The following is an 18,742-nucleotide window of genomic DNA, read 5'->3' as shown; positions in this document are numbered from 1 at the left end:
ATTTAAACCTCTCTTTATTGATGATGTATAAGCTGCTGAAGGCTCAGTGAAGTTTTTTTTAATATCTTTTTCTGCTAAGTTAACTGAAGTCTGATGATGCACAACACACGAGGGCGCCGTCATCATGCTAACAGGGGTGTAGAGGAGGTTAAAGCACCTCAGCTGAGCTTGTCCACATATTTTTAGGATGATACAACTCTTTGTCACAGCACACTGTGTCCCATCAAAGTAATTTAGTTTGAAGCTGCATCACATTCCTTCAGCTTCAGCACAGAGTGTTAAAAACAGAACAAACAGCAGGTTCAAAGCACCAGCATGGTCTTTGTTTTTTTCAGTAATGGGTGTCAATTTTCTGCCATCGCTGCTAGGCAACAGGACCAGCGCGACGTAAGAGATATAAAAACGCTGAGTGCGGCCTTCACGGCCTGAAAGGATGCAGCTGCTGAGGTGGGTCAAAAGCTTTGTGCAGTTCAAGGACTCTGATGGATGGTGTTTTATGTGCGGTAGACGGTTAGCTTGAAGAGCCTGTTTTGGTGGTATGAGAGAAATATTTCAGTTGTCCGAGCAGCACTGCCTTTAATTCAGTGTCCGAGCGATTAACTGCTGAAAAAATCTGCTCAGAGGCTAAAAACACGATCGTACAGGATGAAGAGGAGATCAGCCTTTAACGCGGACTGCCAGCTATCAGCCGAAGACTCGGGATAAAGTCACAGATAACAGGTATGTGACGCTTACACAGGAGTAAGACGTGTAAGGACCCTGATCGGAGCTCAGTCTGCAGGCTAACAGACAATAATGAAGCAGCAGCTATGAGCTATTTTTTTAAAATAGATATACCAAATAAAGTCGCCACCACCCTCTCTCTCTTTAACAGTAAACTTTTGGCATTAAGCATCCAAGGAGACACAGGGGAAATTTACGTTAGCAGAGGATGGCGTTAGAGATTACGATAGAGGAGGCAGTAAGGGAAAGCAGTTTGCAGGGTGCCCCCAGTTGGATGTCCGCTTCGGCTCTCTGTCTGCCGGTCGGTGGCTACACAAGAGCCCGCTGCCGCCTGTGGCTCTCTTCGCCCAGCAGGCCGGCAGGAATTTTGCTTTCAGAGAGGGGCTTCAAGTCTGGACCAGATAACCAGATGATGATCCCACCACCCTCGCTTATTTTTGTTTTAAATATAAAATGTTAAATAATTAAAATGGTCATACTGGCCAAAATTATGGTAACTGTGACTTCAGCATTAACTTAGACTAAAAAGATCCAAACGAAATCTCAGTCTATTAGATGGCAGCACCCGATTCCCCTTTCTTTTTATTTACTCTTTTTGCCAACCCTTGGCTAAATGAGAGTCCGCTGCTCCAAGCTTTTAATGTGGAAAACTCAGATAATAGAAAAACGGTCAGAAATCCCACTTGGCAAAAATAAAATACAGAATGTTGTTCAACAGCATCTAAACTTATACACTTATACTACAGTCAGTTTTTAGAAAATAATTTCTTTTGGATTTAAGAAAAGGCATTTCTTCTTTGGCATTTGCGTAGTGCTTCCAGAACGCACTGGAGTGATGTGGCACCATTTGTATGTGAATAAAAATATTCACAAAACAGGAGCTCATCTTAGGTGTCACAGGGAGAGAGGCAGGGTGCAGCATTCACGAATTGACAATCTGTTGCAGGGGTACACACAGAGAAAGAAACAAACTCTCTTTTTGGAAAATGCTAATGCGGTGGCTACAGGGCTGGCCTTACATTCCTTGTTGACAGTTCATTGGTGGTTGAAACTGAGCTACATTAGGAGGCAGCACACCTGAACAGGTTAGGCTTAGGGCATATGAAACAACCCTGCCAAACCTTCTGTGTACTTACTCCTGCCTTGTACTACATGCCGTTGGATTGATGAACAGAGGATTTGGTTTCTGTCTTTGTTGCATGCATGCATTTACCATATTTTGTTTCTTCACTTTATTATCATAGCACTGAATCTCACATCAAGAATAAATGAGGTTACCCTTTTTTGCCACATTGTGGATGCTGTAGGGATTGTGTGTTGACTGAGACTCAAGTGGATACTAGGATTTATCTAGAGGAGAGCTGCATTATTACTAATGTGCCACTGTATGAACCTGACATGTTAGTGAAGCAGATCCCCATGTATTTGTATGTTAATGAAGTTGCTTTGCCACCTTCATAAATGCATGCATTACTCTTTTTTTGTAAGCTGTAGGTATTTAAGTCAGTATTATATATTTTTATATCTGTATTAACGCACTAATACAGTCCCAAATCTGACAAAAACCCCGAAACACTGCAAACCCATTGCAAGGGCGTAGATTTGGTTTTAGCATTGGTGGGGATGATTCAACCACCGAGCCCTGCCCTGTTTCTTTTTTTTTCCTTTTTTGTCTTTGCTTCTTGATAAAAAAAAAGGAGAAATATACTTGCCTACATATGCTATTCTACATACTTTTAAACCATTTAAAATTACAATTCATAGTTTTATATGTGAATTATATAATGTTAAATTACTATTAAACAAATGACTAAGTGAAACTAAAAAGAGCTCCCTGAAAGGCACAGCCAATCACATTGGCCATATTTGTCACATGAGGTAGGACTCCAGTAGAGAACGTAATTTAACTGTTTCTGCACCGCTAAGTGAATGAGAGGTTGACAGATCGTTTTTTTCTTTCTATCGGGTTTATTTTTCTTTACTAGAAGAGACCAAATTATTGGTGGGGACAATTCAATAATCGCTGGATATTGGTGGGGACATGTCCCTTCCGTCCATGCCAAATCTACGCCCTTGACCCACTGTCACAGTACCTGGGTCATTGACCCAGTGTTTCGTTCTGGTAGGTCAGGTGTGTGGAGAATGGAGACAGAGGACCAAAATGCTGGACTCATAGATTTATTATTAGGTTGAATGAACTGAACATAAATGACTGAATGAACTAGGAACACACACGAGCAGTTGACAACAACAAGAGTTCAGCACTGTTTAATCAAAACATCAGGATTGACATTACAAGAAATATTTGGGGTTGGCTCTAAACATGCAGGGTGAGGACTGAGTGATGAGTTGCAGGATAGAGCCAAAGTTACTAATAATCTAACTAATCTTAGCTCTTTGAGCCATCTGCCCATGGAAATTACCCACTTGGTGTGATAACATACAAAAGATCACTGCATCACAGGAAACAACAATAAGAATAGCTAATCGGGTAGTGATTCAAGAACTCAATATGTACTGGATTATATTTGTTTAGAGGTGTATTTTCATGTCATCACATTAGTAACCTTTTTCATGTGTGCTTTTGTTCCTCAGACCTCTAATAGCAGCATGAAGTGTAAGGAGGAGGAAGGTCTGGATGACCAGCAGGTCTGGATCCAGCAGGAAAACTCCAGTCTGGACCAGGAGGACCCAGAGGCCCCACGGATAAAAGAGGAACAGGAAGAAATCTCCACCAATCAGGGAGAGGGAGAGCAGCTTAAACTGAAGGAGGAGGCCGAAAGTGAGGATGAACAACTCAAACTCAGTGATGATATGTGGAAACCTGAAATAAACTTACACAGAACAGGTATGCAAACCTGTATCGGTCTTAATAAAAAATGAATTTGAATAATTTAGGATCCTACTCACTGCTCAAATTTACATTTATTTTTAGAGAAACAGGAAGAACCTAAAAATCAGCTGCAATCAGTAGCAATAGTGCATGTGTTTCTTAAACATTTAACATCAACAACATTTCTACTGGTGCAGTGGAAATGATGAAACTGAAGAGTTCACTTCCTTGGAGCTGCAGAAAAACGGAGTCACTCTGATTATACAGCCTTTAGAAATGATTTGTTTCCCTCATAAAAATATTTGCTGAGTACAGATAGCACCATAATGTCAAAGGTCACAAATGTTTTGTGAAGCTTTAAAGACTAGTTTCTAATTTTCCAAATGTCACTGAGGGAATGTTCCCTGTTCTTCTTGTTTTTATTCAGCTTCAGTGATAGTGGAGGAAGCAAATATCTAGAAACTGTCTCAAATGTTTTTACCAGTCCCCAAATTACAGAGAACAGATGTATTTTCTTCCCCTGTTCTCCTCTCCATCTCTCACCTGCTGCTGTCTCGTTTTTTTCCTCCTCTTCCTCACACATAGCTGAATTTGTCCTGGTGTTTCATCAGGGGTGGAGAGCCTTCACCTCTCACCTTGTCAGTCTTTTCTGACTCTAGACACCTGCAGAATGAAGTCAACCATGACAGTTAACAACAAAAACAGCAGAGGTTTATCAAATATCTGTTAACTTGCAGGATGAAAACACAGTTTTTAATAGAATTACTCTTTATGTATTTTAAAAACAAAAAAAGGGGAAACAGGACATGTGACCCTGCAGAAATGTTGGGCTTTATTACAAAGGTGACAGACTCAGGTTGTATGATATAAGCATGACAAAACATGGAGGAGGACTTATTATTAGTGGTTTATGCAGGATGAGAGTTCTTTTAACTATAAACCAAGCACAGCATGGTTGGGTCTGTTTCCTCACCACAGCTCATGGGACAGATGTTTGGTCCCTGTGAATACACTTAGCTTAAAGATTGAACTGTCTGCTTGGTTTACTCTAAAACGTTTAAGTACCGTTGGCTTTACATCTACAAACAGACCCAGCTTCGGTAGAAAACTAAACTATCTAACCAAAGCTTGTATGACTCAAGCCAGGTTATGTGGCGATACCAGTAACAATTTTTGATTTGAAGTATTTATTAATGAATTAATTATTCATTTTGAAATATTGATTAGTGTTTTTATTTTACATTTTTATTTTAAATAAACGTATTAAATAATAAATTACTTATGTAATGTTTGAATAAATAAAATAATTTAAAAAAGGAATTTGTAAATTAATTTACAAATGCATAATTTACTGTACAATTTATGCACAGAATTCTTTATTTTGATGAGTGTGGCTCTTGTGGTCCTCCATAATTACTGAAGGGACCAGGTGACACGTGCACCCCCCCCCCCCCCCCCCACACACACACACACACACAAAAACTCAGCAGTCATCTGTTATCAGAAAAATAAGAGAACTAAGTAAATTATATCTATATGTGTAGACTTAGAAGAGTCAAATGTTTGACTGAGAGCCTCATTGCTTTTATCTCATTACTTTTTCTTGTTCTTTTAATTATCACGCGCTTGATTTTTACGAGTTTAACATTTCCACTTGCTGTTGACACTAAATCTGTGCCCGTGCAGAGACACAAACCCAACACCAGAAGTTTCATTTTGTTCTGTCATCCATTTAAGTTCTAGAATTACATGTTTTTGCTGTAAGCATAGAAATTCGATTTCAACAGCATCCGGGTCTGGAAAAATATATTGGCTTCATCCTGAGTCTGTGTTGTTAGTTTAGTTAGTTATATATGCATTTTAGTTATTGTTATATTTTAATCCTAGTTTAATATTAGTGACGTTGTGTTTAGTTCCCTCATTTCTACGTTCATTCAATATTTGTTACTTTCCGTTGGTTCCTATTTTTCTTTGTCAGTTAAAATCTCTGTGAGATTTGGAGTTTGGCTTTCTCACCCTTGATTCATTTAGATCATTGCCTCAACATCATCACATTTTTTAAATTTTCTGACATTTGTTTTGTTTATTTACCGCTTCAGATTTTCCATATCAACATGTCTGTAAGGATGAAGAGGATTTCACAGACCAGCAGATGGATAACAAGGAGAAGAGCCACATTATGAACCAGGAGGATCCAGGGACTCTGCAGATTAAAGAAGAACACGAGGAACTCTACACCAGCAAGGAGGGAGAGCAGCTCGTATTGAAGCAGGAGACTGAAACCTTTCTTGTAACTCTTGGTTATGATGGAGGTGACCACAGTGATTCAGAGCCACACAGTGATCAGCTCCTTTCTCACAGCTCTCCTGAACCAGAGAGTCAAGATCAGGAAAAAAGTAAGCACATCAACTCAGAATCAACTCGATATGCGGAGCTGAATAAGAAGACATATGACACGAATAACAGTAACAGAGTGGAAAATTCTCCATTGTCAGAGACTCAGTGTAAATCTGAAATAAGTAAAAAGTCTGCAAAATGTGAGATTTGTGGAAAATCCTTTCATGATAAATCCAACCTAACGAGACATCTGAGATCACACACAGGTGAGAAACCTTATTCTTGTACCACCTGCGGGAAAGGTTTCAGTAGGAAATCAGGATTGGAGACTCACATAAGAATCCACACAGATGAGAAGCCATATTGTTGTAACACTTGTGGAAAAAGATGTAGTCAGATGATACATTTGAAAAATCACATTAGAATCCACACAGGTGAGAAACCATATTCTTGTAATACCTGCGGAAAAAGTTTCAGTCAGCTAATTAACCTTAAAACTCACATGAGAATTCACACAGGTGAGAAGCCATATTCTTGTACCATCTGTGGAAAAGAGTTTTGTGCTTTGTCAGCATTCAACAGACATATGCGAATTCACACAGATGATAAGCCACATTGTTGTAGCACCTGTGGGAAAAGATTTAGAGACCAATCGACATTCAAAAAACACATGACAATTCATACAGGTGAGAAGCCTTATTCTTGCATCACCTGTGGAAAAAGATTTGGTCATAAACCAACAATGGAAAGACATCAGAGAAGTCACACAGGTGAGAAACTACATTCTTGTAGTACCTGTGGAAAAGGATTCAGTCAGATGATAAACTTGAAAATTCATATGAGAATTCACACAGGTGAGAAGCCACATTGTTGTAGCACCTGTGGGAAAAGATTCATTCAGATGATACACTTGAAAAGACACATGAGATTTCACACAAGTTGAAAATTTCACATAAAATCTGGAATAGCTGTTAGTTGTAAAAGTGGGTTTATGACAGGGCCAATACAGGCAAGCAGGCAAATTACTCAAACGGTTGATTCTGTTCATCTGGACGTAGTGTTTTCAGTGGAAGAAACCATCTGTCACTCATCACTACTCCTCAGAGAGTAAAATGAGAATTTTTAAAAATGAGGATGAGAGGAGATATTTATCTCATATTTGGAAAGTTCTTCTGCAGTGGGAATTATTATTATTATTATTATTATTATTATTATTATTATTATTATTATTAATAATAATAATAATAATAATAATAATAATAATAATAATAATAACAACAATAATAATGTGTCTGAATAGCATATATAATAAGATATGATATAAAATCCTGGAAAGGTATATGCCTGGACACGGGAGAGAAGAGTCTGCCTGTTAGTTGAAACCAGGATTCTGAAGGAACGATGCGGATTTCTTCCTGATCATGGAAAAGTGGATTGGCTCTTGATTTTCTTGAAGATATTTAAAGATGTGTGGAAGTTTACCAACCAGTCTTGTGGAGTTGAAGGAGACATTTTCACATTTTCCCTTGGAACCCTGTTTTGGATGGAAAAGACTGAGAATATATTTAAAAAATATATCACCATCCTGTCCACTACCCCACGTTTTTCCCAACTATTGTTAGAACATTCCTTGAAAAAGTTGTAGTGTGTTAGTGCTTAAGTCTGTGAATCTCTTGTGTGAAATTAAATATCCTTATGCATTATCTTGCTTCTGGGTCTGTCCTTAGTCCTCTTCGGAAACTGATTATCTCATCGTTAGCCTTACTGGTATTGAGTTGTAAAATTTAGACAAAGTTTCCTTTTTAAAGAATCAATGTTTTGTTGGAGACAAACAGAGGCAGAACTAAACTTAACAAAAAGCGAGCCTTTTATTGTGACTGATTACAAGCATAAACCAAACAAGAAAACCAACTAGACAAGAAACTAATCATAAAGCCTAAAGTGGGAAAATTAACACATGAAAACCTGGAACACTTGGAAATACCTTGAAAACACAGGAACACGAAAGAGGATTAACTGGTGGTCTGACAAAAGGCTGAGGAAGACGGAGACAATGTATACACTAAAGGGTGACGAGGAAAGTGGAAACACAAAGGATGAAGTGAAGATTGAGGATGAAACGCAAAGGGGAGGAACGTGGGAGGGCGAGGGAGCCAGAAACATGGAGAGAGACACAAATACGAAAACAAACATGAGACAGAGGGAATAAACATAGACATGACTTGGGAAACATACATAGAGGACATGACAGAATCTCACAAGAGACACAAGGATGAGACAAAGACAAGACAACATAAGTAGAAATACAAAAAACTCAGACATAAAAGATTTGGACTCAAGACCAAACTGTATAAACTTGAACTTAAAACATCTTCATAAAGCTGAATACTGAATACAAAATAAGACTCAAATACTGAGTCAAAGACCTAGTACCCTGATAGTTCGTAATTTTCATGGGCAGATAAATCAAATTTCAAGAGCAGAGATGCTACCCTAAGCACACAATTTAGCCAAGAACCTGTTAAAGATTATTACAGAAGTTGTGATCATCTTGACCATAGAAAGAAAAAACATATTCTGACATGTTTCATGTTTCTCTTCCTTCGTGAACATAAAGATGAAGTTAGAAAATTCTTTCATTGCTTCAATTCAAAAATGAAGAAAGTTTTTGTGGCAGTAAATGTGTTTGCTTTATGAAAAACATAGTTTTATTTAATTGTGAATCATTGGTTAAATTTAGAAGTTTGAGACTCAAATCTGTGTTTAAGTGAAACATGATATTTTTTAATGTTCTTTGTCATATGCCTCAAATGTAAAACACTTTGGGTTATCTCAGATTTTAAATGTGCTATATTGTAGCAGTTTTGGTGAAGAAGTGAAGAAGACTGGACTCCAAGCTGCTCCTGCTTATCACTGCTATGCTGAAGCATAGACTTGACCCAATAAATGAGCCCCATTTTATTTTAATCTTTACTTGGTCTTAGACTGTTAGACCACTGACACCACTAAGGCTGCAGCTGTAAGGATGAAAACTAAAACTATCTTTCTTCTTTTGCAAAACTCAGCTCTTCTGCTGCTAGTATACAGTATGTATACCAATGTTTGTGATTGGTTAGATGGTGCCAATGCCACCACTCTCATGTGAACATGCAGTGGAAACCCTGGTTTAACTTAGTGATTTGATAACCAGCTTCATGTGAGCACATATCCTCGTGGAAAAAGGGGACGTGAATCCAGATAACAGACAGATATCCTGGGTACATTGAACTTGGAAGTATTTTAGGATTTTCGTAAACTGGAAACTCTTTTCTCTTATCTTTCCCATGGTCCCTTAATGCAGGATCGTTGTTACAGGCTGTGACTGCTGTGAACAAACTGACAGAAAAATATTTAAATGTTTGCTTACTGATGGTCGTCCAGAGTGTGAGCACAGGTTCTGCTTACTGAAAACCCATGATGACTGTTTGCTTTTTGTTGTTGTTATGTTGATGTCTCCAGAGTGACTCTCCTCATGTGATAGTTTGTGTAACTACTGTTGTTTTTAAAGCATATTTTTCATGTCTGCTGACCTACAGTTTATGACTTGTGTCTCTTATCCTATTTGTCACTGTGCTGGAACAACGACACTGCAGAGGATAAAAAAACGGTTGTTTTATGAGTTTTAACTCTGCTGCTCCTCGTCCTGGAATGTGGTAAAGCCTGAAAACACTCCCTCTGCTTTCTGCTCTCTCACAGCTGATCCCTTCCCTTCACACACCTGACAAAAATGAGATCAAATGATGAGAAGGAAACAAAATCAAATGAGAGAGTGAACAAGAAACAAACAGCATAGGTCAGAGTATAGAAACTGTTAAAACCATAAAGAAGTGAAAATACTGCATATATTAAACTCAGTGACTCTGGCAGATAATTACCTGAAAATTGGTACATTCGCTGACTGACATTGGATGACTTTGAAAAACATGGAACCATCAACAACTGCCAATAAAACATTTCACATAAACTTAATGTAGAAAAATAAGGCAAAGGCGAGGAACAAACTTTAACTCCCAAGAGCTGATCCTTATCTCAGAATATTTAAAAAACCTGGTCGCCTTCATTCCTCTTTCTCGTCACAGAAACAAGAATGAAAATTTTAACGCAATTAAACCATTTGGAGTGCAGAATGACTCAAAATCCCTGAAATGTCTCTGTCAACGCATTTCGGGCAGTTTGTCCAAAGTTTGTCCATTCTGCGCTCTAGATTGGTTGATTGCGTTAAAATTTGTAATCTCATTAATCGTGATGAGGGTGTTAATGTTGACAGCCCTAGTTTGTTGGTTTGTTTTTATTTTGTTTTATTTTGCGAGCAAGTTATTAGATCCCGCTCCAGCCAGCCAGAGAATCCTCTGCCGTCCCCCCTTTAACGCGTTGAAGTTTACAACCCTACAACAAACACAAAAACTGAAGACATTATGATATAGACTTATAATTTGCACCGATCTGTTTTCTGAATTCTATCACACACATATAAGCGAAAAGTGAGCGCGAGGGCCCTCAGTGAGCCTGCAGGGCACCAAGCAGGCAAGACAGAGCAAAAATGTAAAATGATTTTTAGATAGACTGTATGATTCTAATCGCTGTTCTGTAGTTTGACTAGGTGATTAGACAATGTTTTAAGTCATATTTATTAATATTCAAAACAGATAACTAACATGTAAGCATAGGTTAAAGTAAGGGAACCAATCATTTCAATCATTCTCGAAACCTGTCTTTTCCCATGTACTTCACTAAACAATGACATGACTCACAAAAAATCCACTGACTTGTGTTACAACAGCCAGAAGCACAGTGACCCAAGACATATCAAAGTCCTCAGTAGATCCTACAGAGCTTAAATCCCAAATCACCACAAGTCAGTCAGAACCGAAAAACCCTCCTAGATAAGAGATCCAATTCAATTCACATGTTAGGAGCTAAAAGTTAAAGCTCTGAGTGTAAAAATTCCTGTTTAAATTCCTGTAAACTGTTTAACTGGGTCATAGTTGTTACTGTATTCAGTAAGTCAAGCATAACACACCATGCCTGTCACAACACGCTCTTTGTCACACTGTTAATACTTCCCCTGTATAAGGGTGGATTGCAAGAAGTAAAAAAGAGCTCAGTTTCCCTTCAGGGCACAGAGGCTGTTTGTCTTCACAGAACGTGAAACCTACGTGACAGTCAGAGAGAAAATAGGGAATTAGCGCAGCAAGAAAATCAAATGGACCCAGAAACCTTCACTTGTTCGATCTGTTTGGATCTACTGAAGGATCCAGTGACTATTCCCTGTGGACACAGCTACTGCATGAACTGTATTACAAAACTCTGGAATGGCGAGAAGGTAAAGAAAATCCAAAGCTGTCCTCAATGTAGGCAGATCTTCACAGTGAGGCCCGTGCTGGTGAAAAATACCATTTTAGCAAATTTAGTGGAGGAGCTGAAGAAGACTGGACTCCAAGCTGCTACTGCTGATCACTGCTATGCTGGACCTGAAGATGTGGCCTGTGGTCTCTGTATTGGAAGAAAACTGAAAGCCCGCAAATCCTGTTTAATCTGTCTGACTTCTTACTGTGAGAAACACCTTAAGCCTCATTATTATTCACCTACATTAAAAGAACACAAGCTGGTGGAGCCCTCCAAGAAGCTCCAGGAGAACATCTGCTCTCGTCATGATGAGGTGATGAAGATGTTCTGCCGTACTGATCAGCAGAGTATCTGTTATCTCTGCTCTGTGGATGAACATAAAGGCCACGACACAGTCTCAGCTGCAGCAGAAAGGACTGAGAGGCAGAGAGAGCTGGAGGTGAGTGGACAAAACATCCAGCAGAGAATCCAGGACAGAGAGAAAGATGTGAAGCTGCTTCAACAGGAGGTGGAGGCCATCAATCAGTCTGCTGATCAAACAGTGGAGCACAGTGAGAAGATCTTCACTGAGCTGATCCATCTCATCCAGAAAAGAAGCTCTGATGTGAAGCAGCAGATCAGATCCCAGCAGGAAACTGAAGTGAGTCGAGTCAAAGAGCTTCAGGAGAAGCTGGAGCAGGAGATCACTGAGCTGAAGAGGAAAGATGCTGAGCTGAAGCAGCTCTCACACACAGAGGATCACATCCAGTTTCTACACAACTACCCCTCACTGTCAGCACTCAGTGAGTCTACAGACTCATCCAGCATCAATATCCGTCCTCTGAGCTACTTTGAGGATGTGACAGCAGCTGTGTCAGAGGTCAGAGATAAACTACAGGACATTCTGAGAGAGGAACGGACAAACATCTCACTGACAGTCACTGAAGTGGATGTTTTACTGTCGGATCCACAAGCAGAGCCAAAGACTAGAGCGGAATTTTTAAAATATTCACGTGAAATCACACTGGATCCAAACACAGCAAACACATATCTGTTATTATCAGAGGAGAACAGAAAAGCAACATCCACAAAGAAACAGTCTTATTCTGATCATCCAGACAGATTCACTGGATGGTGGCAGGTCCTGAGTAGACAAAGTCTGACTGGACGTTGTTACTGGGAGGTGGAGTGGAGAGGTGGAGGAATTATTGTAGCAGCTGCGTACAAGAATATCAGCAGAGTAGAAACTGGATGTTGGTTTGGACATAATGACAAATCTTGGGCATTAGATTGTTTGAAAAATAGTTTTACATTTCAGTACAACAACATCCAAACTCCTGTCTCAGGTCCTCGTTCCTCCAGAGTAGGAGTGTACCTGGATCACAGAGCAGGTATTTTGTCCTTCTACAGCGTCTCTGAAACCATGACTCTCCTCCACAGAGTCCAGACCACATTCACTCAGCCGCTCTATGCTGGACTTTGGCTTTGTTATTCTTATGGGGACATTGCTGAGTTTGTTAAACTGAAATAGACTGAATCCTTTCATACTGTTGTGGGATTAAAACAGTATTTTAGTTTCCATTTCTTTTTTTATTTCCATCATTATTGTGGCATTCTGCAATGCACAGAAATCAGTTACACATTACAGGTGGTACCTTGACATGTTCTAAATGTTCTCTTGATGTTTTTGAGGTCTTGTTAGATTGAGCTCTTTACTGTGTCTGTCTAGCCATAAAAACAATCACTTCTTGTGACTCCTGTGAACAAACTGACACGGTGTGGTTTTACAAATGTCTCTTTGCTGATGTTGCTGAAGATGCTGAAAGCTCAGTGAAGTTTTTTTTTAAATGTTTTTCTGAAGGTTAATTTTAAAATTGATGCACAACACAAGAGGGCACCTTCATCCTGCTAACAGGGATGTAGAGGAGGTTAAAACACCTCAGCTCAGTTTGTCCACATTTTTTAGATTCTGACATGTTTTTAGCCTGATAAAACCCTTTATGAGTCGATTGTATTGCAAATCATGGTAAAAAGAATCAAATTGTCATTAGCTAATTAATTTGGAGCTGTATCATGTAATATTATAGAAACATTTCCTTCAAAAACAGAATATTTACTAACTGACCTTTTTCCATGGACTCATGTCTTCCTCATCTTACTGCCACGTTGAAACCACAAACTCCAGAAGATGTACAACAAATTGTGCATCTTCACCACACAGCTTTCTACTGTTTACTTTCATACCCACTAAATAAGAACCAAAAATATAATATAATCAATATGAAAGTATGAATTTTTATGTACCCCTTAAAAGAAAAGAAATCTTATTTGCTTGTTTCTTCTTGGTCATAATCCTGGATCCTGAAAGGTTTTGAGTTTTTGGACTTCTAGTGTATCCCTGTTCACTGTACCCTCTGCTAAACACCCCTCCCAAGAGGTTTTGGCCTCTAGTCAAAGGAACATTGTAATAAAGCATATTTCACCCAGTGGGGTTTTAATTTATTCAAGCATAAAATAAATGTCTGTATGCCAAATGCTCAGGAAGAACAAGGAAGTCCACAACCCCAAGCGAGGTAACACAGAATCATTGCCATTTCTATAGCCAGACCAATCCTGCATCATCTCCCAAAAGCCTGTTCTGAGCAAAAACCCTGTATGTTATTGAGGCTGACTTCACACAAGGAGGACCTTTCCTTAAGATTAGTGAGCAAACTAGACACAGTACCTATAAACCTTTAAAAGAGAAGAAGATGAACCTTGTGGCTCACAACTAACCTGAAATTGAGTATGTGGTTTCCTTCCCTTTTTATAGTGAGACGGAGAGGAGCGGAGAGAGAGGGAAATCAGCTGGGACCGACAGCTGTCAGACTGGTGATAAAGACCTGTGTGTGTACCTGTGTATAGTGCATTTCACAGAGTATCATCCTACTTTTCCCTTCTGACTCTTCTATGGTCATCCATTTGCATTTGTACATGACATCAGAAGAGACACCAACACAGACTGAAAACACTGCATCATTAACTCATAATTTATATTTTACAAATATATAAAATACAGACAGTGTTGAAAAAAGAAAAAAACTAAATGACTGAGACGGATTCTGTTGTACTGGATTAACTTTCAAGATAAGCCCACGATTCCAGATGTTCTGCAAAACCTTTTTGCACAAAATTGCATTTACCTTATTTTACTGAGACAGTGTGCAAAGATGAGATCAACAGCAATGAGCTGTGGGCTGAAACACAACACAGATGTATAACATTGTTAATAAAGTTAATTTGTCTGAAATAAATTGATGACATTTATATGTCCTAGGGCCCATTCAGATGAACATCAAGATTCTCCTCAATTATTTAACTGTTTTTAATATTATTTAACAGAATTCTACTTGTACAAACACAGAAGGGCATTCAATAACAAGAAACCCAAAACTGGATCATCCATTAACTCAAGTTAAGGTAAATATGGTGAGTTGTGAATTTAATGTACACTCGGTCTAGTGTGGAAAAGCTGGAGTGCTGGGCTGCAGCTTGTCAGTCTGGTAACTCAAACAGGCTCTTTTCCACACTGTTCTTATTTATAAAGTGCATTACAAATCCGAACACGACTACTAACAGGTGGATATTTGTGTTTTAATTCAAATAGCCAAACAACATAGAGCCACTTACTCCTAAAGAGAGAGACAGTGAAAGTGAACAGTATATCCTTGGTTTCTTAACATAACACTCATTGTTGCAGACAGGTGTGGCCCAAAAAGTGATCCCTTAGACTGATTTTTAGTTTTAGTGTTATTCATTTTCCTCTGAGTTATCCATTCTGCCACTAGTTAGCTAACATAAACTAATCTAAGTCTATTAGCGGCAACTAACAAACCAACAACATGACATTGGATGATGTTCCATACTGACAGAATATGGCACTAAATATGTTTTTAAAACTTTGAGCACTTATTTCTTAATTCCAGCTTCACAGACAGCATTATATCTATATCTGTTTTTGAGATCAGGGCTCAAAGGTTTAAATTAGCATTTTTATGTGTAGTGTTTCATGTCTTCTATAAGTAAAATAAATAAATAAATAAAACCTTGTGCAGATCATAATTCAGAACTCATCAGATTTTTACATTTTCTTTAACATCAAGTAATATAGTAGAATCTTCCTTTAAATGTATGGCTATATTTCAAATCAAACTTTTAACAGCTTAATCAAGATGATTTTATGACCAAAATAATAATCGACTGTCTGAAAAAACTGGGACTTAAAATCTGACATAACATCAGATGTACTTACTATGGATCAGCTAATAATCTAATTTGTTGGGACTAAAGTCTTCCTCATTCCTGGTTCTCTTTGTTTGACGAAGTCTATGTGTTGTATTATCTTGATTAACATGTTCAACTCTAGATTTGATGCTTCTTAGTAGTGAATAACGTCCACAACCCAGTCTTTCTCCCTTTTCAGTAAAATCTGCAAATGTTTGAGGGTATCTGTTAACAATGATCTTAGCAACCTCTTCACAAGATGCAACGTTTAGGGTTTCTGCAGTTAACTTGCATGGCCTCCACAACAATTCTAACCATACTTCTCCTGTCCTCTGGATGACCTCTGTCTCCTCTTGTGATTGCATGCGACAGTTGGAGTGGAAATCTTTCCCAAGCTCAAATTTTTTTTCAAATTCAAATTTTATTTGTCACGTACACAGTCATACACAGTACGATATGTAGTGAAATGCTTGGACAACTGCTCGTGACCTAAAGAGAACAAAAAAGGAAAAGGCTATGAATAAGATAGGAAATAAATATGAAAAATTAAAAAGGGTAAATTTAACTAGGAAGGAATAAAATATAAATTAAGGTTAAAAATGAAATAACTGTACAACACAAATTAGAATGAAGGGTAAATTTGACTGGGAAGAATAAGATAAAGATAAATATATAAATTAAAGTTGAAAATAAAATAACTGTACAACAAAATACACAATACACAATATAGAACTATATAAGAATGTATGAAGGAATCTAAATATAAATAAATATATACACAATAACAGCAGCTGTACAAGTATTAACCGGAAATGAAGAATATAGTGACCAGTGTTGTGCAAAACCAAAGTCCAGAAAGTCCAGTGTGTGTGTAAGAACCATATGTGTGGGTCAGTACTGTGTGGTGGTGTGATTGAGAGACCGTATCGCCTGCGGGAAGAAGCTCCTCCTCAGTCTCTCTGTGTTGGTCTTCAGGGAGCGGAATCGCTTTCCTGACCTCAACAGAAAGAACAGTCTGTTGTTGGGATGGCTGAGGTCCTTCACAATCTTCCTGGCCTTGGTCCAGCACCGCCTGCTGTAGATTGAGTGCAGGTCAGGGAGCTCGGAGCGGATGGTGCGCTCAGCTGACCGCACAACCCTCTGTAGAGCTCGTCTGTCCTGCATGGTGCTGTTCCCGAACCAGGTTAAGATGTTTCCCGCCAGGATGCTCTCTATGGTGCACGAGTAAAAGTTCCTGAGCACCTTGGAGGGCAGTTGGAAGTCTCTCAAGCGTCTGAGGTGGTAGAGACGCTGTCGGGCCTTTTTCACCACGGTGTTGATGTGACAGGACCATGACAGGTCCTGCGTGATGTGAACTCCGAGGTATTTGAAGCTGTCCACTCTCTCCACTGGGCACTCGTTGATGACGGGGGTCTGGTAGTTCCTCTCCTGCTTAGTGCTGAAGTCCACTATCAGCTCCTTTGTCTTACTGACGTTTAGAAGGAGGTTGTTCCTCTGGCACCAGTTCTCCAGATTCCTCCAGAGTAATGGTGTCATTCAAATTCTTTGGTCTGCCATCTAAAAAAAAAAAGAGAGAGAGAGATCATTGGAAAAGCAACTTTATATGGCTATTTCAACAAATATATCCTCACTAAAAGATGAACCCTGCAATTAGGATTGAGTACTAACAGAAAGGCAGTTTTGGGGACCTTGTCTGAAGATGAAAATCAATCCCAGGACTGCAAAAGAAATACAAACTCAAGGTCTTGCATTGAAAAGTTGAAAAATACATCGTAAAATACAGTATATTTTACAGTTTGTCACAATTTCCAACCTTAGTCCTACCATTACCAACGAAAGGTTAATGGTGTTAGATTCAGTGTCTACTTTTGCTTCGTGCATTGCACAGCTTCAAAGATCCTGAAATTCCTCTATGATGCTCTGTGTAGTGCTGGTTGGCAAGAGCATTTTAGCCTGCATTTTTAAATGACACAAAGTCAACTGTCTTCTAATAGATTGTTTCCTGTCCTTGTATTATGGCAAATCCCCCAATTTCTTGTTTCCTTGACTGCTGAACTGTCTATTTATGTTTTTAAGAAATATGGCTGGAAAATGATGTTCGGACACTGAAGTATTTAGAGCAACCTTCAAATGGACATAATACTTCCCCCCCCCATGTTTGATATGAAATCTGAGAGGGGCACAAAGAGCTGTGAAGTTTTGTGCAGCATACCCACATCCAGGAACTTGACAGCTGAGGTCACCAGTGAACTTATAAAACTCCTCCTCAGTGGTCTGCCTTCTTGTCCTGTGATTCCTAGGCATATGTGAATGAAGGCAGAAAATGTTCTGAAAGTGGCAGGGCAGTTCTCAGTTCCACAAGAAAGCCTATAGTTAGCTACATGTTTGTGGCTTTTAACATGCAAACTGAACAATATAAATTTCCGTGCACTGAAGCCACAAAATTTAGAAATACACACAGTTGCAAAAAGTTCAGTGACCAATTACCTTTCCTAAATGACATATGCAATGCAAAAAATAAGAGTATTGTCAATAGGGACCAATTCCCAGTTTTTACATGATCAAAATTATTCACAAAAGGCTTCAATAAACAGAAAATGTGTGTCGACAAGAGAGCAGTGCACAAAAATGAAAAGATATCTGAGCTTGACGCTTTAATGGGTTTAACATGACTTAGTCAGCACTCCGCACCGTACAGGTAGTACAAGAACACCTGAAAACACTGACCAGCTAACAGCTTTAAGCATTTGGGCGCAAAGATCCATGGCTGTATCCCAATTCAGGGTCTGCAGCCTTAAAGGCCGCATTTTAAGGCCGATTACTTCACCATGAGGCGACAAAGGCTGTCCCAATTCGAAGGCTGCTCGAAATGCGGCCCTCAAATGCGTCCTTCATTTCCCTGAATTTTAAGGACGTGGCGGTGTAGACTTCGCGGCCCAACATATCCCAGAATGCATAGCGCCGCAGTGGGTGTGGATAATTTTGCCGAAAAAAAACGGCGGACGAGGGGCAGCCGAAGAGTAAACTTTAAGTAAGTACTGAATATTATGTCACTTATTTATGTGCAAATGTTTAATAACGAAGAACATGAAAACATTACTGTTGGCCACATGTCGGCAAAGTTATGCGACATTAGTGACGTTTGTACTAACTTGGTTTTAAAGCCTTTACTTTAAAAAAATACGCCGTTCAATAGCTGACCTTAATCTTACAGAGAATGAT

General features: G+C 39.0%; 3 protein-coding genes across 5 annotated transcripts; 2 read left to right on the top strand and 1 right to left on the bottom strand.

Annotated features, from left to right (window-relative positions):
- The first annotated feature begins 121 nt into the window (after positions 1-121).
- On the top strand, positions 122-7,560 carry LOC309694234 (uncharacterized protein). Of its 3 annotated transcripts, none has more exons than XM_082514117.1 (3): positions 122-447; positions 3,319-3,571; positions 5,656-7,560. In XM_082514117.1, the coding sequence occupies exons 2-3, from the start codon at positions 3,334-3,336 to the stop codon at positions 6,834-6,836; spliced, it is 1,419 nt and encodes a 472-aa protein (XP_082370243.1). In that variant the 5' UTR covers positions 122-447; positions 3,319-3,333; the 3' UTR covers positions 6,837-7,560. The 3 variants fall into 3 exon arrangements, with proteins under 3 accessions (XP_082370243.1, XP_082370244.1, XP_082370242.1); XM_082514118.1 differs by having other exon boundaries at positions 122-720; positions 3,319-3,505; XM_082514116.1 differs by having other exon boundaries at positions 122-720.
- Positions 7,561-11,062: 3,502 nt separating this feature from the next.
- On the top strand, positions 11,063-13,743 carry LOC309694232 (tripartite motif-containing protein 16-like). The gene has a single exon (XM_082514111.1). The coding sequence runs from the start codon at positions 11,136-11,138 to the stop codon at positions 12,786-12,788; it is 1,653 nt and encodes a 550-aa protein (XP_082370237.1). The 5' UTR covers positions 11,063-11,135; the 3' UTR covers positions 12,789-13,743.
- Positions 13,744-15,921: 2,178 nt separating this feature from the next.
- LOC309694587 (uncharacterized protein) lies at positions 15,922-17,792 on the bottom strand. Its single transcript, XM_082514780.1, has 3 exons — positions 17,733-17,792; positions 17,189-17,238; positions 15,922-17,077 (listed from the first exon to the last, which is right to left on the bottom strand). The coding sequence occupies exon 3, from the start codon at positions 17,054-17,056 to the stop codon at positions 16,412-16,414; it is 645 nt and encodes a 214-aa protein (XP_082370906.1). The 5' UTR covers positions 17,057-17,077; positions 17,189-17,238; positions 17,733-17,792; the 3' UTR covers positions 15,922-16,411.
- Positions 17,793-18,742: the final 950 nt, after the last annotated feature.

Source organism: Aulonocara stuartgranti (assembly GCF_965226115.1).
Source record: "Aulonocara stuartgranti genome assembly, chromosome: 18".
Taxonomy (NCBI): domain Eukaryota; kingdom Metazoa; phylum Chordata; class Actinopteri; order Cichliformes; family Cichlidae; genus Aulonocara; species Aulonocara stuartgranti.
Note: the sequence above shows the minus strand (reverse complement) of the source record. Positions and strands in the feature narration are given on the sequence as shown.